The following is a 23,893-nucleotide window of genomic DNA, read 5'->3' as shown; positions in this document are numbered from 1 at the left end:
CTAAAATACGTAATATTTCATAAGATTTTAACCCAAATATTACCCAATTAAACCCAAACGTTATCTGCGCTAAATCTGACCCAAGCCAGATTATGATTTGTGCTACCAGGCCTGAATCTGGCCCTTAGGCCAGGTCGGGCTTAAGCTCAAGGGCCAAGTGCATACAGACCTTTAGCTCTCGTATCCCTAAACTGCACTTTGAATGCTAAAAACTACCTATCCATTGTGATGAATCAGGTACACCCTTTTGTCTTCCCAGATTGTATAGGTATATTCCAGCAGGATAATGTTGCCATGCCACGTTGCCAGTATTGTTAGAGTGGTTCAATGAACACAAAAATAATTTCCAGGTGCTACCTTGGCAATCAATTTTCTGGATATGAATCCCTTAGAATATCTTTGGGTTATGTGGATTGGCATTTGGATCCTCCACCATGGACTGTTACATCTGTGGGATGGAATCCTGTTGATATGGTAGAACATATCTTCTGCAATGTTAAGAGGCCATGTAGAATCTATACCTCACTGTATGGAGACAGCACTGATGGCAAGAGGAGGGGGGTACATCAACTAGGCAGGTGGTCATAATGTTTTGACTGAACAGAATATATATATTAACAATCCCTGCATTAATTACTGTCCTTTAACTTTCACATTATTAACTAATACATAACTGCCATCCAGCTCATACTATGATAAAAATAAATTGTTATATAGATAAACAAAACAGATTATAGTTAAATCTTGTAGATTAAAGGGAAACTTACTTTCAACAAAGAAGTCTGCCCATTAGCTTGTTTTAAATACTGAGCAAAAACGCAGGTTTCCATACTACATAAAGAATCTTTAATATGGACAACACTGATCAAAGCCACCTACACAAAAGAAAAATTCAGTTTAAGCATAAGAATTTGATTCTACAACACTTATTCACTTTTAAACGATACCTTAACATGTGATGAACGTCTCCAACAGTGGTGATGAACAGCCTTTATGCATATCTACAATTAAGGGTTAAATTCAAAATATCAAAATTCATTTTATCAATTCAAAATCTCCAATACCATTTTTTTCTGATAACTCAAAGAACATAAATATTCCTGACCAAATTCATTTTTCTTTTAAGCTTAATTTTCTGAAAATCAAAAATAGCTACAACCAAGCATAATGTGACCTAGACTTCTCTGTGATAATTACTGTAGATTTACAATTTCTCCCAATACATCATTTCAACTATAGCTGTACTAAAATAAGGAAAAAAAGAAATTTATAAATGTTTATATGTCCAACAGTTGTGCAGAAAAAAAAACCCCTTACACCAGCAGTTGAACAACATAACTGTGTGATGCTCAAATAACAACAAAAGAAAGAAAACAATTTGCTTAAAACAGGAGTCTCAAAGAGCTTTCAGGCTGCACCAGTCTCTATACAATACATATCAGAGGACAACAGAGGTGCACAAATAAAAAGTAATCAACATGAAATTGAATACGATCGCTGTAGTATAGAAAATCCCTAAAGAATCCACAAGAAAACTGTCAAAAAAGACAAGTGTCATGAGAACCTTGCATTATTTGTTTCCATATAAACTGCAAGTTGTTCATGCATAACACTTTTGCTGCCAACTAAATGTGAGAACTCATTCAATGTGCTGTAATTTTTGGAATGTTGGGAAAAAAAATCAACATTTCAACATCCTCAGAATTCTAAAAATTTGTGCATAATCGTTGAAATTTAAAAGATTGGAATTCATTGCTAAAAGCAAACACTTTTGTGTTGAGCCGTAAATCAGAACAAATCTTAAAATTTTATAAAAAGTTTATTCGTGTACATAAACTAACATCAACACATTGCAAAAAAAAACAAACCTTGTGTGTCTATAAACCTGGTCTATAAACAAAGACCAAGCAACAGTGCAAAGCATTTAATCAGTGTGTCAATACCGAGTAGTTAATTTCGTGTGCCATTAAGTTTATAGGCCACTTAAGAATCACTGCTGATATGCATTACACATTACTTGGGTGCATTTTGAATGCAATTGTACATTGAAGCACAATACTCCTAGTGCCATTTTATGCATATATGCATTAAGGCAGTGAATGTGTTAACCTATGCATTATCATTAACAAATGATGCAAAAAAAACAAAAAAAACACAAGCTTTTCAGCATCAGCCAAAATAAAAAAAACCACTACATCCCCCATTTCACCTATTCATTCACTCCAAAAGGTCTAGTTCTTCCTTGAATTTATTTAAACTATCAACTTCCACAACAACAGATGGTAGTTTGTTCCAACAATCAACCACTTGTTGGCTCAAAGCAAATTACCACCCATCTATTCTACAACCATCCTTTCTCAATTTGAATTTGTGTCGCTTCGTGTGTGGTCTGAGCAAGAGGAAGAATCCCATCAGCTTTAAAGCTTACTCAATCCAGTCAAAGTCTTAAACACCTCAATCAGATCACCTGATTGAAGTGTTTAAAACTGGGCAAGTGCCTTACAATCTGCAGACAATGCAATTTGCAGAACTGAAAGCTTTCTTGGTAAGAGCACCCCTTTGTTCCACTCACCAATCTACACTAGTGTGCAAAATTTAAGGACCTGCCAGGTTTTCAGCTGTAGCTTCTCATAGGAGTGGCCTGGATATGGGAAAAGCATACCAAGGGAACCTCATGAGGTACAGAAATGATGAAGGAAACAACACCGACACAACAATGGAAACAAATGGTACAGAGGGACTTGATTCAAAAATGACATCATAGCACTGGCTGCCATGATACAGATGCATCACTGCCAAAGATGGAACAAAGGTAAGAGGTGGTTCTCAGTAGGAGATATGGCCACCCCTAATGTTGATGCAGGCTTTGCACCACATGTCCATACTTAGAACAATGTTGTTGATACGTTCTTGTGGTAACATCATCCATTCCTCTGTCAGTGCCATCTTCAGCTGGTGAACGTTTTCTGGTGGATATGGACGTGCCGTTAGGCGTCTCCCCAGAGCATTCCATGTGTTCGATGGGATTTAGATTGGCAGAATGGGTAGGCCAATCCATACAAACAATGTCCTCACTTTCAGAAAGCATATCAATAGCTGCAGTGCAATGGGGTGTGGCGTTATCATCCATAAACACAAACTCGGGGCCAATGGCACCTCGAAACAGATGCACACGGGAAGGATTACCTCGGTACAGTAGCGTGCACCAGTCAGTACCGCCTTCCAGTATCTGGAGTTGTGTACATCCATCCAAGATAACGCCTCCCCAGACGAGAAGACCTCGACCACCATATCGATCCTTCCAGTGATTTGCGGGGTGATACCACGTGCCAACCTCTTGCCAGATTAGCTAATGTCCAGAATCGCTGCTGAGACTGAATCTACTCTCATCAGTAAAGAGTGCCTTAAGTAAATATTTTGTGGTTGTAACTTTCAGAAACAGTGTTGGTCCTTAAGTTTTGCACACCAGTGTAGTTGCCCTTAAGCATTCCAGCAGCTTCACACCCTTCTTAAAATGAGGCCTCCAGACCTGTATAGCAAAATTCCTATATATTAGCATTAGCAGAGGCATTTGATGCAAGAAAGCAAGCTTATGCAGCATCAGCCAAAAAAAAAAAAAAAAAAAAACCCACTTCCACTTCACCCCTCTGTTCATTCAAAATACCTGTCCAGCTGAGCCTTAAACTTATTAGGCTATCAACCTCCACCACAAGAGATGGAAGTCTGTTCCACCAACCAACCACCCGCTGGCTAAAGACAAATTTCCGCACGTCTATCCTACATCTGTCTTTCCTCAATTTTAATTTATGCCCTCTCAGGTGATTTTTCTGAGCTAGAGGAAGAATCCCATCAGCATTGAGCATGCTTAAACCATTCAAGGCTTTATACACCTCTATCAGATCACCTCGCTGGTGCCTAGTCTCCAGACACTGTAATTTGCAAAACTTAAGCCTTTCTTCGTAAGAGCACCCCTTTGTTCCATTCACTAATCTTGTTGCCCTTCTCTGTACTCGTTCCAGCAGCTCTACATCCTTCTTGAAATGAGGCCTCCAGACCTGTATACAGTACGCTAGGTGTGGCCTGACCATTGCCTTATACAATGGAATAATCACCTCCTTATCCCTGCTGGAAAAATTCCTGTATATCACTGACAATACTCCATGAGCTACTCTTGCAGCCCGTCTGCACTGCTCAGAGAACTTCATATCTGCCTGCACAACCACCCCCAAGTCCCTTTCATTCTCTACCACTGTCAGTGTAGTAACACAGAGTTGATACGTTGCTCTGGGGTTGCTGTTTCCCATGTGTAGTACTTTACATTTGTCAATGTTAAACTTCATTTGCCACCTCTCAGCCCATCTGCTCAACCTTTCCAGATCCTGTTGCAGCAGCATAGTGTCAGTAGTGTCCTTGACAACCCTGCCAACCTTTGTATCGTCTGCAAACTTGGACATTAAGCTTGATATACCATCATCAATATCATTTATAAATACAGAAAACAATAATGGACCCAACACTGAGCCCTGAGGGACTCCACTAATAACATTAGTCCACGATGAGCAGTGTCCATTGATTACCACTCTCTGTCTTCTCCCCCTCAACCACCCCTTTATCCATAGCAGCAATTTGCCTCCAATGTCACACTGCTCCAATTTGTGTAGCAGTCTTCCATGTGCAACAGTATCAAAAGCCTTTCTAAGATCCAAGTATATAATATCAAAGTTATTCCCTGCATCCAGTTCTTTTGTGACTGCATCATAGTATCCAATCAAGTTGGTCAGGCAAGACTTCCCCTTAACAAAACCATGCTGTGTCTGAGCTATAACTGAAGTCTTGTCTAAATGATCCTGCAGTGCTTCTTTAACCAGTGCCTCCATTAATTTTCCTGGAACAGAAGTGAAGCTCACAGGTCTATAATTACTTGTGTCAGCCTTTGATCCTCCTTTGTAAATTGGGGTCACATTTGCACATTTCCAGTCTATGGGTACCTCCCCTGAGTCCAAGGAAGCTCTCATAATTATGGCTAAGGGTTTGCTTACTTCCTTTGCTGCCTCCTTTAATATAACTGGATAGATCCCATCCACCCCGGGTGCCTTTCTTGTGTTTATCTTCAACAGTTTCTCCTCCACTTTACTCCCAGTTATTTCAAGATTCTGTAGCTTACAAATTAATATCATTGACAAAACCGCATGACCTCTCTGCATTGCTCAGAGAATGTTTTTAGCATTAGTAGAGGCATATGATGCAAGAAAGCAAGCTCATACAGCATCAGCCAAGAGAAAAAAAAAAGAAAAACCGTTCCCATTTCACCCATCCATTCATTCCAAATGTTTGTCTACTCTGCCTTGAATTTATTTAAGCTGTGAACTTCCACAACAACAGATGGAAGTTTCTTCCAGCAACCACCCACTGACTAAAGACAAATTTCCGACATCTGTTCTAGAACTGTCTTTCCTCAATTTGAATTTATGTCCCCTGAGGTGATTAACCTGGGAAAGAAGAAGAATCCCATCAGCATTGAGCTTGCTCAAACCATTCATGGCCTTATACACCTGAATCATACCCCCTTCACAGGTGAGTCTCCAGACACTGCAATTTGCAGAGCTTAAGTCTTTGTTCATAAGAGCAACCCATAGTTCCATTCACCAATCTTTGCCTTTCTCTGTACTTGTTCCACTAGCAAATACATCCTTCCCAAAATGAGGTCTCCAGACCTGTATACAGTAATCAAAGTGTAACCTGACCATTGTTCCACTAGCAAATACATCCTTCCCAAAATGAGGTCTCCAGACCTGTATACAGTAATCAAAGTGTAACCTGACCATTGTTCCACTAGCAAATACATCCTTCCCAAAATGAGGTCTCCAGACCTGTATACAGTAATCAAAGTGTAACCTGACCATTGCCTTATACAAAGGTATAATCACCTCTTTACTCCTGCTAGGAAAATTCTTGTATATCATTGATGATGTCCTTTTTGAAGTGTGTGTGTGTGTGTGCGAATTACCAAGTTTGTGAAATTATATCAGTTGTATCTGTTAGTTTTAGTTAAAATGTAGATAAACTAAAATCTAACAAATCACCAGGTCATCAGTTTGTAAGTTATCACAGCAGAAAATTTACAGTCTGTTACAACAGCATTTGTAGAGAATTTGCATCTGCATGCTTACCACCATGCACAAAATGAAAGGAAGAAAGAGCAGCATCAAGTGTATGCAATATTGACAATAGTTTAGATACACCACGAGCTATTCTTGCAGACTGTCTACACTGCTCAGAAAACTTCATATCTGACTGCACAATTACCCCAGGTCTTTTTCATTCTTCACTATCCTGAGCATAGTACAACACATTTGATATGTCACTATGGGGTTACTGTTACCCATATGTGAAGTACTTAAAATTCGTCAATGTTAAAATTCAGTTGCCACCTCTCAGCCCATCTGCTCAATTTTTCCAGATTCTGTTGCAGTAGCATACTGTCATTAAAGTCATTAACAATCTTGCCAAAACCTTCGTATCATCTACAAACTTGGACATTAAGCCTGATATGCCTTCATCAATATCACTGATAAATACAGAAAATAATGATGGGCTCAACATGGAATCCTGGGTGACCACCACTAATAACAATAATATTAGTCCATGAAGAGCAATGTCCATCGATCACCACTCTGTCTTCTCCCACTCAACCATCCCTTTATTCATAACAGCAACTTGCCCTTAATGCCACACTGCTCCAATTTGAACCACAGTGTTTTTATGTGCAACAATTTCAAAAGCTTTCCTGAAATCCAAGTATATACTAAAATTATTTTTTGCATCCAGTTCCTTTGTGACCACACCATAGTAGCCAATCAAATTATTCAAATAAGATTTCGCCTTAACAATGCCGTGGTGTGTCTGAAGGATAATTGCAGCCTTGCCTACATGATCCTGCCTTACTTATTTTACTAGTGACTCCATTATTTTCCCTGAAACAGAAGTTAAACTAACAGGTCTGTAATTACTCATGTCCCCCTTTGTGAATTGGGGATGCATTCACACATCTCCACTCTATAGGGACCTCCCCTGAATCCAAGGATGCTGTCATAATCATGGCTAAGGGTTTGCTTACTTCCTTCACTGCCTCCTTTAATATAACTAGATAGATCCCATCCATTATTTGTTCATTTAAACATCATGTTGGAAATGTGTTTACCAGGCTTTAATTACAAATGTTGGACTTGGAGAACTTGAATTCATTTGACTTTGTCATAATTCACTTCTCAAGCTTTGTATACAAAGAGCAGAATGGAGCTTAAAAAAGCTCTGGTGCAACTTTTCAAACAACCAGTTACTTAAATTCTAATCTCCTAGTAATTTTACTCAGTGGGAAGGAAAAAAGTTAGCTTTAGTCCTAAAGTCCGCTACTGTCTGACTTCTCCACAAAAATAAAAAAAAAATAAATAAAATAAAAATAAAAAAACAGCCTGATAGTACCATGCTCATCTTTAACAACATTCAGATTTATAAACAAGATCACAAATCTTTACTTGGGATAATCATCACTTCTGATTTTTCTTGGTATAACCATATCACAAATATTGATCCTTCTATACTGAAAAAAAAGTCTTCTCCTTTACTCTAGGCATTACTTTTCTTCAAAACAAATCCCAACTCTGTGCAAATCAAACATATATTCTATCATGTAATAGTGTTCCCACATTTGAGGTCGCACTCTTTAAATCTCTCCTTAATCATTTTCACATGCATGTATATCTACATTTTGAAATTCATTTCAAACATGTGTCCATTAATGAACAAGTCCACATCACTTGTTCATCTTAATGAACAAGTGATGTGGTAATTTTTTTTGCTGCTGCATAAGCTCGCTTTCTTACATCATTTGCCATAACTAATACTAATTAATACAAATTGTTTTGTAATATGTTTCCGGTATGCACTGCAATCTCTAATCCGTGTTTCAAATAGTGGGTAGTTTTAGCAGCTACAGGAAATTTGCAGCTACAGGAAACCCTCGTATAACAAGGTAGTTAGGTTCCTATAAAATCTCGTGTAGTGTGAAACGTTATATGGGACTAAGAACCAGTATAAAGGGGGGGGGGGTTACATTCCTAAAGCTAACAAAAATACACCATTCTAGATTTCACGTATCTTCTCTCTCTTTAAAAAATCAGTAATTTCAGTTTGTTTGCTTTTGATTGATAGATCTTTGTAAATTTCATCGTATGGAACTAAGAAGTTTTGAAGCTCCCTTTTCAGCTTTGGGCTCCTTTCAGTCGAAGAATCTGCATTCAAAATACAAGATTCAAATTGTTCGGCTAACTTTATGCCTTCTAGTATGCTTTTTAGTGTAAATTTGGAAGTTCAGAATTTTCATCTGCACTATAATCCTCTGAATTCATTTGGTTTACCTCTTATTCCATTTCCATCAAATTTGCTTCTCCAGCCTCTTTTTCTACCAGTAATCCTCGAATGTCTTCAGTAATCGTATCTTTTTTTTTTTTTTTTTAGTAGACGAAAAACCCAAAAAATCATCCTACCGTCACCTGAGACCAACTAACACAGCCACGTTGTGAAAAAAGCCCATAAAAATTCCTCCCATCATCAACGGAATTCGAACTGAAGTCTTTTAGACCTGGTGTGGGGAGGATGGCGATCCTACCAGTTGTGCTACCCAGGAGGGCTTCAGTAGTCATGTCATCAAAACGTTCCCCTCCTACCGACTTAGCAAGTTCTACTATTGCACCAAATGGTCTGCACAGGTAGCACAGTGGTATCGTCACCGTCCTCCCCGCACCGGGTGGAAAAAGTGTAGGTTCGAATCCCATTGATGATGTGAGGAACGTTTATGGGTTTTTTCACGCCGTGACTGAGTTAGTCAGTCTCATGCGTAGATAGCAAGGTTTTCTTCCCCAGAAACTGGAGTTTTTTTCATCCAGCAAAACAGCTAAATTGACCTGAGAGCCCACGCAATTTACAGACAAAATAAATATATGGGTAGATGTAATCATTTACGGGTGACCCTAATATCATAATTTGTTTTTTTTTTTTTTATCGTACCAATTCTGTTTTCTGCTGGTTCAACCATATTTCCTGAATGAACTGACTCTGAACATACATTTTTCCCACGTGCATTTAATGTTGATACTTCTTTAAGTGATAAAGCTATGACAAAGCCGATACAGTGCACAATTGAAAAATGTTTCCATGCCTCCATCACTTCAATAGATTCGGCATCAGTTTTTTTTCCAAAATCCATTGTAACAATTTTCTGATGTAATGAGCTTTGAAGGTAAATATAATGCCTTGATCTAATGGCTGAATTAAAATAGTTGTGATAGATGGTAGCAACATTACTTCAACGGTTGAATGACTTAAATCTTTTGGATGGTCTGGCGCATTATCCAATAATAATAAAACTGTGAAATCTAGATTTTTCCACAAATTGTTTCTTTGTTTGTTATTTGGTTTTTAGGAGCATTAGCAACTAAGGCCATATTGCTCTGGGGATATGCGGTGGTCATTCCCTAACCTTTCCACATTCTTCGTATTTGGTGGTCAGAAGGCTCAAACCCCTGTCTAATCAAGAAGCGTGTGCTATGCACTGCCGCTCCTGCCCACCTGGCTATGGAGGCACCTTTCCACAAGTTACACAAGCTTAAGTTCAATAACACAGAACCTAACAAGGATTTCCCAACAAAATAAAATACGGGGATTTCCCAATTTTTTTTTTTTTTTTTTTTCATAATGACTAGCAAGTCAACAGGGAGATTCACAAAAAAGAATGGGAATGTTGAATAATTACATCCAACATAGCAGGGATTTCCCCACACAAAAGCTCAATAATACTGTGTTATGCGAGGTTTGCCACAATTCTCTAACCGCGTTAGAGCAAAACCATGTTATATAAGTACCACATTGTGCGAGGATTTCCGTAATTTATCAATCATGTTAGAGCAAAACCGTGTTATACGAGGGCTGCCTGTATTAGCATCAGGCGTCAATTTTGAGCCCATAAAAGCCAAAATTCAAGAAATTCTCTAAAATTCAGATCCAAACATTGATGAAAGAGAATGAGGTAATACATAAATAGATGTTGAAGATATTATTCATCAAAAAATAATAATAAAAATAAGTAGCAATTTTTTTTTTTTATTCTGATATTGTTAATTTCACTCTAATATTGGACAACCAAATAAAAATAATAAATTAATATTTAAAAGCATTTATGTACAAATTTTTTGTATTTACAAGTTTGTAAAATTCCATGAGAAACATGTTCCATAAAGCCAACTCCCAGCATAAAACTGTTTATTCCAAGCCCACCACTCACTGGCAAACTCAACTCTGAAAGGGTTAAACTCCTAGACTATATAAAGAGAAAATCAAGTTAATTAATGATCTTTCACAATCTCACTCTATTCCTTATTACAAAACTGTTCCATCTCTGCTGTATGCCTTTTCTATAGATATTTTCATGAGCACTGATTTTAATTTTGAAGTAGCATCTGCAATTCCACCTCTTTTTAACAAACCAGTCCCAACATGAACAGCTAGTCACCATCTACTCACTCTACTTCAAATCCACTGAACTAACTTTTCCTCTTCTGCATTACCCCTTCTACTTCTTTTCTTGAGAAAAACTTTTCTTAAATATTTACTGAAAGTTAGAATCTACAGAAATTCACATTCACTGTTAACAAGTCTCTTCTCAATGCCAACACTAAATCCTGTTGACTATACAATGATCAAGAGTATTCACTGTACTAGAGTACTATAAGTTCCATAACCTTTTGTGCTTGGGGTAAGAACAAGGGAAAAAAAATATGGCTGCAAATCCAAAATGTACAAATCAAACTCACCTTTTGATACTTTAAGTACAAGAGCATTAATCTGGATGGTTGACCCTTGAAAAAGTCACCCAAATTGTAGGTATGCAATGACAGGTATTCTGTATATCTAATATAAATTTACCAATGTGTACTCCATAGATTTAAATAGGTATGTCTATAAATTATTCACTACTCTTCTCCAATACAAATACATGTAATCTAACATAATATACTATATATTACGGTCTTAAATGTACATATTACTACTGCAATGGCACTAGCCCATAAATTTTGTATAATAAAGTTAATAACTAATGGCATACTATCTATAGCTATACCTATCTCATATACATATATATATATACATATATATATATATATATATACTGCAATATAACAAATTACCACACTATGATCATCTCCATCCTCAGAACTGCAATTATTGATCTGAAAAACTATCAATGGATACTTCACACGAGGTGCTGGACCAAAATCAGCCTCTGTCAAGGTAGATGGAAAAGATATTTCTGTATGGAATTCCTCACCTGGATCTAAACTGATAAGGAGAGGAAAAAAAAAAAAAAAAATCCATTTATACAGGGTCTTTTGAAAAAAACTCTTTTTTTTATTTATATAATGAATGGAGAAATATAAAAATAAGTGTTTCTTCAAGAATTACTTGACAAGCGGTGCATTACATTTATTACTGTGTTGCACAATTTGAAAATTCTTTATACTGTTTCTTGATCATTTATCAATATAGGCACAGTGGATTACGCTTGTTATCATACTGGAATTTTTCTTCTTAACTAGATGTCCTTTCATGACACTAAAAAAGTGGTAATCACTAGGCATGAGCAGTAAAGGAAATACTGAAATATTTTCCAGCTAAAGGATGAAGTTTTCTGGCTGATAACACTATGTATTTTCAAACATGCAACACTGGAATAAACACATCAGTATCAATGTCAAAGAGTAAGTGAGGAAATATTTATTTATTATATATTAATAAATAAATATATTTTATTGAAAACTCCTCATATTTTACATTCAATACTCAGTTTTATTTTTTTTTTTGTATTATAATGCTAAAAAAGATAAAATCTGTGAAGTTTTTATTTATATGACAACAATGAAAGGTCCTCCGGTATCTACCACCCCATTTAGGCAAGCAGAAAAGCTTTCCATATATATATATATATTTTTTTTTTTTTTTTGACTGTTTCATTTGAGAAGTGACACTAAACAATGCTGCTAGCTAATGAAGGAGCAGTAAGTCTTGAAATAAACTTCAAGAGAAGTTTCTTGTTGTTAAAACAAATAGCAGGAAACCTCTCAGCAATGTTAGTTCTTTAAGAGTAGTATAAAAGCAAAGAAACTCGTTTCACACATTCACTGTCATGTTGCAAATATGTGGCATCGAGATTTTTAATCGACTTTGAGGGTGGATCAAAAAAACAGATTAAAAAAAAAACTTATCACAGCAGACAATTTAATCCACATGAGCTTCAGATCTTTCTCTTTCAACTTGACAGAACGAAAACCAGATATTTTTGTAAAGCAACCTTCAGAGGCCGACTAATTCAGAAAGTACAAAAAACTCTCTCTGCCCTTCCCAATCCCTAGTGCATTTTGGTCCAATTAAGTGGCTGCCCCAATTATCCGAAATTTCATGTAAATAATTAAAAATACAATGAACCCCTGCTTTACAATTGGTTCACTGTACAATCAAATCATGTTACAATGGACTCACCATAGTAAAGTACCATTCACTATACTATGTGTAGTAAGAGCCAGTCATTGTGATCATGTTTGTGAATTGAATTTTAATTCTATTAAACAGTGATTCTAATTAGCGAAAATAGGAGGAATATTATCCACAGGCTATAAAAGTAAACATATATTAAGCACAAATTTACCCTTTATTACCTTACCAATTAAAAAATTAAATGATACGTGAAAATTGGAAGAATATACGTGATAATCGGAATAATTAATACATACTGTAATGTGTACATACTAACTAGTTGACATTTCTGTTCACTGACATTTGTGGGTGGGGGTTAAAATTTAAAACAGTAAAAAGATAAGCAATCAATAACAAAGAACACGGCACACACAAATTGCAAGTAACACGATACGCGTAAGTGAGAACGGAGTAACAAGTTACGAAGCTTTAAAAATAGGAATGAAGAGAAGATTCTGGAAATTAATATTTTTATATGATTGAAGATTTCATGGAGGCGTAAACACATTTCACTATAATAACCCACAGAATTCCAGCTGTCGGTATTATCGCAAATTCAATAAAGGTCGAGTTTACTATCCGTTTATGATAGGTTGCACAAACAGAAAAGCCCAATAAACAGGTGACTGCTAATTGTTTTTATTGTTTTATGGTTGTGACCTCCGGAAATCTGACCGAACCACTTGGTACAACAAGGGTAATGTGCTGCAGTCTCCTGCCCCTATTAAACAGCATGTTGTCCCAATTAAGCGAAGTAAACTCTGGCTATTTTCTCGATTGGGTTCTGTTTTTTTAAGATTTGCCCCAAATAAATGGCTGCCCCGATTAACCGGTGGCCCAAATAACCGGAATCCACTGTATATATAAGGAGACAAGACATCTAGTCCTGTGTTTTTCACAAAACACTATAGATAAATTTGATTGGACTAGTCAATAACAAAAACAATGTGGTTTGATTACGACTCAAAGAAGGAGAACAATGAATGGTTTACTACAGGACCGTTGTTGTTATTAAGATAAAATAAAATAACAAATTTAACTCTAACTTCCTTCAACTAGTGAATCATTATTTCTCTGAAAATGAGCAATTTTGAATAAAAACATACTTCAACAAGTGTGAATATAAACAAGTTAATGAAAATGGTTCAGCCAGTTGTGTTGAAGGTTTTTAATGGAAGTTTTCATATAGTGCTGATGAATATATAAAAGAGATACAACAGAATTTTTTTGACATTATCCTGAACTCAAATACTATATCACTGTGTGTGTGTGTGTGTGTGTGTGTGTGTGTGTGTGTGTGTGTGTGTGTGTGTGTGTGTGTGTGTGTGTGTGTGTGTGTGTGTGTGTGTGTGTGTGTGAATTACCAAGTTTGTGAAATTATATCAGTTGTATCTGTTAGTTTTAGTTAAAATGATGTAGATAAACTAAAATCTAGCAAATCACCAGGTCAACAGTTTGTAAGTTATCACAGCAGAAAATTTAGTCTGTTACAACAGCATTTGTAGAGAATTTGCACCTGCATGCTTACCACCATGCACAAAATGAAAGGAAGAAAGAGCATCAAGTGTATGCAATATTGACAATAGTTTAGATACTTCATCACTGCCAATAAAGGGGTATTGGCAGTGATGGAGATCACTGCCAATACCCCTTTATTGGTATTGGCAGTGATGGAGATCACTGCCAATATTCTGGACGTTACATTTTTTATCAAAAAGGCACAGTTTCATTTATCCAGTAATGGCAACAGCCAAAATAGCATTTGATTAACAAATAATGTTCATGGGATTTAAGGTAAAACCATTACATGAAAAAATATGATGCATGTTATTCAATTTCATATCATAAAATCACATTCTTTGAGGATGTCAAACTTAAAAAATTATTGAAGGAAAAAAACAACTTCATATAAGTTCAACTGTCTCTATACTCAAAAAGGTTTAGCTGTTTAAGCAAGTAATGGTTTAAAATAGAGACCATAAAAGTATTTTTTTTAAAATATAACAGATACAACTATATTTAGGAATGCAAGAATATTAAAATACTAACCTTTGCTGATCTCCTCGCCAGAGACATTTGCCAAGCAACAATTCATTCCTCCAGATCATCTGCTGGAGAACTGGCCAAGAGAAGTTCAAAATTTGATGAAAATCATTTATAGGAACTCCCCAAAACATCTGTAGTCTCCATGGCACTTGACTTGATAAATTACAAAAGGGACCTTAATAAAAATGAATAACTTTATCAAAAATAAATGAGAACATACCACTAAGCATGATAATGGAAATCAATACATTCTACATAAGCCTATACAGTAAAAACTAGTAGTAGATGAGTGGAAATTTGCCTTTAGCCAGCGAGTGGTTGATTACCGGAACAAATTTCCATCTGTCATTTTGGACGTTGATAGCTTTAATAGATTCAAGGAAGAACTGGACACACTTTTGGAGTGAATGGATTGGTGAAATGGGATTTTTTTTTTTTTTTTTGGTTGATGCCGTATAAGCTTGCTTTCTTACATCATATGTCACTACTAATGCTAACACTAGTTCATTATTACAAGCATGGTATATATAATAAGGAACATTATTATATTAATGTCATCATCATCAGCCATTTTCAATCCACTGCAGGATGAAGGCCTCTCCAGCAACTTTCCAGTTCCTTCTGTTTTGAGCACTGGACATCCATTTACTACCCACAAACTCATGAATTTCATCTATCCATCTCCGCCTTTGTCTTCCAGGTTTTCTTCTAGTTCCTCTTGGATACCATTCTGTTATTTTCTTAGTCCATCTGTCATCATGTCTTCGAGCTATGTGTCCTGCCCAAGACCATTTTAGTTCTTTAGTTTTGATAAGAATGTCCTTTACTTGAGTTTGTTGCCTAATCCATGTGTTTCTCTTCTTATCTAACAGTCTGATTCCCAATATGATTCGTTCCATTCTTCGCTGTGTAGTTCTCAGCTTCTCTTCCATTCTTTTGGTGAGTGCCCAAGTTTCACTTCCATAAGTCATAGTGGGGAGTATACATTGGTTCATTATTTTACGTTTCAGACAAACTGGGATATTGCTCTTCAGTATGTGACTATATTTCCTGAATGCTATCCATCCAAAATTTATTCTTCTCTTGACTTCCAGCCATTTATCATTATTACAGCTAATAACTTGTCCCAGATAAATATATGACTCCACCTTTTCAATTACTGCTCCTTCAATCATTATTTCCCTTTCTGTGGCATACTTGTTCATCATTACTTTTGTTTTAGCCATATTCATCTTTAGTCCAAAATCCTTACTAGCTGTGCATAACTGATTAAGATTTTCCTCTAATTCTTTGGGATCATGGCTTATGACCACAATGTCATCTGCAAATCGTAAATGGTTTAGGTACTCTCCGTTCACATTGACTCCTTTCTGTGACCAGTCTAATCTTCTGAAAGCTTCCTCAAGGGCAGCAGTAAACAGCTTCGGAGATATTGTGTCTCCTTGTCGAACTCCTTTCTCAATTTTAAATTTCCTACTGTCTTTGTCTAGTCTAATAAAGGAGGTAGCACTCTCGTATATTTTCTTCAAAATCATAATATATGGGGTATCAATGCCTTGTCTTTCCAGTGCCCAAAACATTGCCTTATGCTGTATGCAGTCAAATGCCTTTTCATAATCCACAAATGCCAGGCATAATGGTGTTTTATATTCATTTGCTTTCTCCATTAGCTGTGATATTACATGAAGGTGATCCATAGTTGAGAATCCAGTCCTAAAGCCAGCTTGCTCTTTCGGTTGATTCTCATAAAGTATTCTTTCTAATCTGTTAGTAATGACCCTTGTGAACAACTTGTAGATGTGGGATAACAAGCTAATTGGTCTATAATTTCCAATTTCTGATTTATCTCCTTTCTTATGCAGCAAAACTATGATTGCATTATTCCGCTGCTTAGGCGTCACACCTTTTCTAATGCACTTTGTGAAGAGCCTTGCCAGTTTTTGTGTTATGTCTCTTCCTCCCAATTTTAACAACTCTACAGTAACTTCATCTTCCCCCGGGGCTTTCTGATTCTTCATTTTCTTCAATGCATGTTCTACCTCATCAGGAAGAATATTGGGTATGTCGTATGTGTTGCTACTTTGCAATCCATCTTCCCCACTGCTGGCATCATTCCCCTGCTCCTCGTATAATTCTCTATAGTAGTCTTCTGCTATTTGAATTATGCCTTCTCTGCTGTTTATAAGTACACCATCACTATTCTTCAGTTTCAGTATCATTTGTCTTTCTGTCACCACTAAATACGGAGAATGCGGAAAGGTCAGGGAATGACCACCGCATATCACGGAGCAATATGGCCTTAGTTGCTAATGCTCCTAAAAAAAAAAAAAAACCAAAATTTGTCTTTCTGTATTACTGCTCATGGCTGCTGATTTAAATCCTTTGTTTTCCCTTAATGCTTGTTCTACTTTTCTTGTGTTAAATCTTCTTATGTCCTCTCTTGAGTTTCTTTCTAATGGCTTTGCATAACTCAGTATACTCAATTTTCTCCCTGTCAGTGTTTTTCTTGCTTTTCATTTGTCGTCTTCGGTTCATCATGACAAGTGTTTCTTGACTAATTTTTTCTTCTTTGGATTTCTTTTTCCCTATAGGTTTCTTGAGCTTTATCACTTTCAAAAAGTTGTAATATTCCTCGTCGATATCTTGGTCCTCAGCAGTCTGCAGAAGCTCATACTTGTTCTTAAGTTCCAGTACATACTGCTTTTTCTCCTCTTCTGTTATCTCAAAGACCTTTGTATTATTTACTCGAGTCAGTTTTTTCCTTTCCTTTCCTACATCTATATCAAGTGTACATCTTACCATTCTGTGATCACTTCCAACATTTACCTTATTCAGGACGGTAACATCATTCACAATATATCTTCTGTTAGTGAGGATGAAGTCGATTTCATTAGTAGTTAATCCAGTTGGACTCTTCCATGTCCACTTTCTGTTCACCCTTTTCTTGAAAAAAGTGTTCATTACTGACAGTCCTTGAGATTCTGCAAATTCCACAAGTCTTTCACCTCTTTCATTTCTTTCACCAATTCCAAAATTTCCTATAGTTCCCCTTTCTGCACTGTTTTGTCTTTTTCCAACCTTAGCATTGAAGTCTCCCATAATAATAGTGTAGTGGGTTTTCTGCTCATCTAGGAGACTCTCAATTTCGGTGTACATTTCTTCAACCTCTTCATCATCATGGCTTGATGTTGGTGCATAAATCATTATAATCTTTAGCTTGTATCTCTTAGAAATCTTGAGTATTAGTCTTGACACTCTTGGTGATGTACTTTTGAATTCCAAAATGTTGTTTTTAAAATCTTTATGGACCAGAAACCCAACTCCACCTTCACTCCTTTCACTGTTTCCATTCGTGTACAGCAGATTTCCACTTGATAAACTTATAAGTGATTCATTTCTTCTTCTTGTTTCAGCCAAACCGATGATATTCCAATTCACATTTTCTAATTCCTTTTCCAGCTCTAATATCCTGTCTTCACCGATGAGTATTCTTACGTTATAACAGGCCAAGTTCAGTTTCCGTGCATGGCAGCCTGGTTGTACCCAGAGATTCTTAGCACCCTCTGCTTCCACTCTAATCCTTTCGCTGCCGTAAGAGGGAGAGTGAAAGCTGCTGGGGACTGAGGGCCATTTGTTTCGTCGTGCTTTCATATTGCTGGAGGGTTTGGTCTTTTCCTCTTCACGCTGACCAGGCGTCTTGAAGAGAACCACTCTACACGTTCGTTGCCACCTAAGTGACGTAACAGGGCTTACCATCGAGAAGGTGTGCATGAGTGGATTTTAGGGAGGCAGGCCAACCGGACTTCTCCTAAATCTTCTGTAATAGAGAGATATTGGATCCATCAGTGTTTTAGGCTGAGTGTCTGATAACACACAGGATACCTGTTCCCCTCTAAGCCCCTATATTAATGTACTCTCGTTTAAATAACATTAAACATGAGGAAATTGTATGGTAATAAGTATAAACATGAAATTTCTGCTATAAGGAATGGTTTAAACTGTAGCAATGTTATTTCTCACATGTTTTTGCAAATACACATCTCTTGTTCAATTTTAATCATTATTATTACTACATGACACATGTTATAATGATTTGGTTTTTCAAAAGTTAATAAAAAAAAAGTTTTGATTGAAACATATAAAGAGTATTTTTTTTAATACTGCACTATTCATAGTTTTTAAAGCATTTTATAGTAGAGTATAATGAAATTATACTATATTCTTGTTGAGATTAAGCTGTTTCTTGTGCCATCTAAAAGCATTCAAAGATTGCAAATAAATTAATTAAAAATCCGTAAAAGTAAATTAAAAAATACTAACAATTCTCATGTGTTCATTTTATTTTAAAATTTACATACCCTCTGAATATACTTAAGTTGTTGAGGACCCATAACTGTCGACAGCAAGAATATAGTGTCTTTTCATTGGTACTTTCCAAAATTCTTTCAAAATTAAGAATGTAGTGCAATGTAAAACACAAACATTGTACTGCATTTATTACCCCTTTTCACTGTATAATTTTTAAGTTAACTTGCTAAACTGACTTACAGTTTTCTCTTGTGCAGGGCAAGAGCCAATATTCAATAGTAACTCTGGTCATCTCTATTATAGAGTGAGCTTTCCTTGAAAAAATATTAGTATTAGTAGTGGCAAATGATGCAAGAAAGAAGTTGTACAGCATCAGCCGAAATTTATTCAAACTATCCACTTCCACAACAACAGATGAAGTTTGTTCGAGTAATTCATTACCCACAAGCTAAAAGCAAATTTGAACACATTTATCCCGCAACCAATGTTCATCAATTTAAATTTGTCCCCTCGTATGAGGGGACATAAATTTAAATCAAGGAAGGATGCCATTGGCATTTAGCTAAATCAATACATTCAAAGCCTTAAACACCTCAATCAGGTTTCCTTGCAGGTGCCTAGTCTCCAGAACTACTCACCCCCTCGCCAAATAAAGAACATACCTTTAAAAGAACTGTAACGTTTACCTTGAAGTTGTATCATTTAATTATTTTCACAAAAATGCATTTTTACAATTAGCCCTAACTTGGGGCTCAGTTGTAACAACTATGAGAGTAAACTGTGGTAGATATAAACTGATGGGAGAATTAATATAGCAAAGAGATTTTGCAATCCACACTTTTTCTAACTTTCAATGACAACCAATCAATGGCAATTAGCATTAGTATTAGCAATGGGCCACATGGTGCAAGGAAGCCTATGGCTTATGCTGCACCAGCCAAAAAAAAAAAAGAATATAATAATAATAATAAGAAAATTTTAAAAAATAAATAAAAATTAATAAAAGAAAAGGAAATAACAACCTATATGTTTCCCTCTTGATGTAGGTAACTATCCAGCTGACCTTTGAATTTCCCCAAGCTGTCAGCCTCTACCACCTATGTAGGTAACTTATTCCAGTAATTTATAACTCGCTAGCTAAAATAAAACTTCCTGTAATTTAGTTTAAGCATCTCTTCCCCCCCGTAACTTGAATTTATGGCCCCTAGTTCTAGGATCAATTATAACAATTAAAATTTCATCTCATTCATTTTACTTATGCCTCTCAGAGCCTTAAATACCTCAATCAAGTCTCCACTCAGGTGCCTATTTTCGAAGCTCTGCAACCCACATATTCGAAGTCTTTCCTTGTATAGGCACCATTTTGCTGATCTCACAGGGTGAGTTACCCATCTTTGGACCCTTTCAAGGAGCTCAATGTCTTTATTTAGGTGTGGTCTCCATACCAGAACACAGTATTCCAAGTGTGGTCTAACAATAGTCTTATATAATGGGATTATGACATCCTTATCTCTACTAGTAAATGTTAGATAAATCATCGATAGGACACCATGGGCCTTCCTTGCAACCTATCTACAATGCTCGGCGAACTTCATGCTCACTGTATCTTAACACCCAAGTCCCTTTCCTCCACTACTGGCTTTAGTTCAACTCCACCAAGTGTATAAGTTATTTCGAGGTTACTATTCCCAGGTGTAATACCTTACACTTTGCTGGATTAAAGCACAGCTGCCATTTTTCTGGCCATCCCTGAAGTCTATCTAGGTCACTCTGAAGAAGCTCTGCTTGGCAGTGATCATTAACTAATCTACCAATCTTTACATCATCTGCAAATTTAGACATCATGCCCTCTATCCCTTCATCGATGTCATTTATGAAAGTGAAAACAGTGGTACTAATACTGATCCATGGAGAACCCCACTTCTTACATCAACCAAATCTGAGGAATAACCATTTATCACAACCCTTTGTCTCCTGCCCTGAAACCATCCTGCTATCCATCTAAGAATTTTCCCTGTGATTCCAACCTGTTCCAACTTATAAAGTAACCGCTCGTGTGGGACTGAGTCAAATGCTTTGCTGAAATCCAAATAAACAATGTCAAAACTATTCCCTAATAGCTCATGAGTGACTCTAACAAAATAGCTAACCAGATTTGCTAAACATGATTTTCCCTTTACAAAACCATGCTACGTATCCTCCAGAATTCCATTTCTATCTAAATGATCCTGAATTCCACCCTTGATCATTGCCTAAGCAGCTGTTCAAGCAAATTAAGTAAAGAGAAACAATACCATAAAGAAAAGAATATTAGGATGAACAGAATTAAATACATGAAACATTAAGGAAGAGCAAGTCTATCTATTTAATTTTATCAAAATTGGTATGTAATATATATATATATATATAAATAAGGTGAAATGGAGAGACTGGATTTTTAGGAAGGAAAATGTACCAACTGTCAATTTAAGGATGAACATAACTGAGTTATTTGAAAATTAATGTTTTAAACACTATGGCAGCAGTGGTGAATATGGTGATGAGACTGTCACTAATGCAGTTGGGTTCTAACTACCTGAAAAACCATTGGGTCCATCTCATCTGGAGCATCTTGTGTCTTGGATTATTGTTTTTGTGTGGTTCCACAGCCAGGCTGGAGCTCATCTTTGGGGGAAATATGGAATCTCCTATTGGTGAGTTAGGTTGCCACAGTGAGCAATGGATGTTATGACTTCAAACTATAAACTCTCTCTCTCTCTCTTTTTTTTTAAGGTCTTCCCACCCTGCAACTGGGCAAGCAGGGAGGATGGTTGTTGTTGTTATGGGATTTCTGGTGCAAGGGCTACATAGGCCATATTGCACCTATCAACGTAAGTAAGTATACATGTGATAACTGCTCTGTGAGCAATTAGAGTTGATCATACATTTTAATTTTTTTTCAAGTAGGTGAAAAATTCTGAGTTTTGCATCATTACCTATGATGCTGTTGAGTGACAAGGGGTTTGAGATGGAGCTGAAAGTAGACTGTCGGGCAGTGTTGAACAAGCTATTCAATCAGAATGTGCTTCACTGATAGTGGCTGCAAACAGTGTGTGCACTGAGGAGGATCATTTCCTGTGAGCAGAAACAGATGAGTAAGGTGAGTATGGCCAATTCGGGTTCTGGCTAGAAGTACTTCTTCCTTTCTAATTTTACGGAGACTACACTTCCATAATTGTGGTTCAGGTTTCAATTGAAACAGTTTATTATGTGTTTGCTTTTTCCACAGAAGTATCCATTGTTCCATACATATTTCCTGTATTTTATGTTTATAATCAGGATAGGGGACAAGATCATTTGTTAAGGCTACGTTGGAGGGATGCTTTGCAGCATCATCAGCGTGCTCATTTCCAGGAATACCACTGTGACCTGGGATCCAGGAGAAGACAACAGTGCGATGTTGCTCATGGAGATGTATCAGCTCATGTCTTATTAGCTTTACCAAAGGATTGCAAGGTGAGGTGTTTGTGAGAGCTAAGAGAGCACTCTGGGAATCTGTGTATACTATACGTTTATTAATTGACAGGAGTGAAATATTTTCCAGGGCAAGTTTAATTGCATAGAGCTCAGCAGTATAGCTGCTGCATTCAGCTGGAAGTGGAATAGAAACAGTTGCATTAGGGAAGACAGCAGCTGCACCCACTTTATTGCCCGACTTTGAACCATCAGTGTAGATCTTAGAAAAGTGGGAATAATTTTCTTCATGGACAAGATGCAATTGTCTGATGTTAATATCTGCTACATCATCTTTTCCCCATTTTTCAAAGTAATTATCATATGAAGGAGTTAAGGTAATCCATGGGGGATCCGGATCTTTTAAATCTCTGATGATATTATGAAAGGAAATATTCCAGCATTCTAATAGGTTCTGTAATCTGATACCGGCAGGTCGGATTGTTCTGGGTTTGTTTCCATAGTGTGTTCTCCACTGCGGATCATACAGTAGTGGCCAAATAGGATGAGTGGGGAAGCTTTTAATTTTAGCCGAGTAGTTCAACAGTAACATTTTTCTCCTGATACTGAGTGGAGGTTCGTGAGCCTCAACATACAGACTTTGAACTGGTGATGTTCTGTATGCACCCAGGGCAATCCTAGGGGCAGTGTGTTGGATAGGAGCAAGACGAGCTAAAGTACTCTCTCTAGCAGAGTCATAGACAGGTGCTCCATAATCTAGGCGAGATCTAATTAGAGACCTATACATGTGGAGCAGCGTATACCGGTCAAGCAGGGGAGGGGGAAGAGCAGTTTGTAATAGCAGTGTTGCCAAAGTTTTGGTGGATACCACTTCATACAATCAATAAATCAAATCAATATGCACTATCCATAAAAGAGGATTCCATGCAAATTCATGATTTCTAGATGTTGAAATTTACAGAACTCAAGTTTTTCTAGGTAAGATGCTCTTTTGTTTTGTTTTGTTTTTGTTTCTAGATGCTCTTTGACTAGAGCATCTAGTCTTTCTAGATGCTCTAGTCTTTCTAGGTAAGATGCTCTTTTGAGTCTGGTATTAGTCTTATTGTCCTTTTTGCACTCTTTCTAGCAGATCTATCTCCGTCCTAGAATGAAGTTTCCAAACCAATATGAAATATTCCCGACATGGCCTAACCATTGTTTTATACAATAGAATAATCATCTCCTTGATCCCTCCTTACAAAGTTTCTATAAATGGAGTTTGCTTGAAAAAAAAATTAAAATGTAAATGCAGACTAAGGTTATCAGTGGCAGCAAAAGCTAAATTGATAGGAAGTGGAATTACCTTTGTCACCTCTCTTCGCTATCCTTAAGAATAAGGAGAAAATTGGAGGTGGCATTCTTAATGACAACATTCCAGGAAAGAAAAGAAAACTGTATGGTCCTGGATTGATTTTAGTGCAGTAATTCATTGTTTACATTTGTATGGAAGGTGCCACTTAAA

The 23,893-nt window shown here is 36.7% G+C and overlaps 1 protein-coding gene across 2 annotated transcripts in view; it reads right to left on the bottom strand.

Annotated features, from left to right (window-relative positions):
- LOC150082293 (cell growth regulator with RING finger domain protein 1-like) overlaps nt 1-23,893 on the bottom strand; it is a 42,085-nt gene that overhangs the window by 5,441 nt on the left and 12,751 nt on the right. For both annotated transcript variants that reach the window (XM_090380112.1, XM_090380111.1), the window contains exons 3-5: nt 14,635-14,806; nt 11,244-11,394; nt 768-875 (exon numbers count right to left, since the gene is read on the bottom strand). In XM_090380112.1, coding sequence (XP_090236238.1) covers nt 768-875; nt 11,244-11,394; nt 14,635-14,806 — 431 coding nt within the window. The remainder of the gene's footprint in view (nt 1-767; nt 876-11,243; nt 11,395-14,634; nt 14,807-23,893) is intronic.

This window comes from Mastigoproctus giganteus, chromosome 8, assembly GCF_048544385.1.
Source record: "Mastigoproctus giganteus isolate SK-2022 chromosome 8, ASM4854438v1, whole genome shotgun sequence".
NCBI classification, from domain to species: Eukaryota; Metazoa; Arthropoda; class Arachnida; order Uropygi; family Thelyphonidae; genus Mastigoproctus; species Mastigoproctus giganteus.
This window is presented reverse-complemented; position numbering and strand designations above follow the sequence as displayed.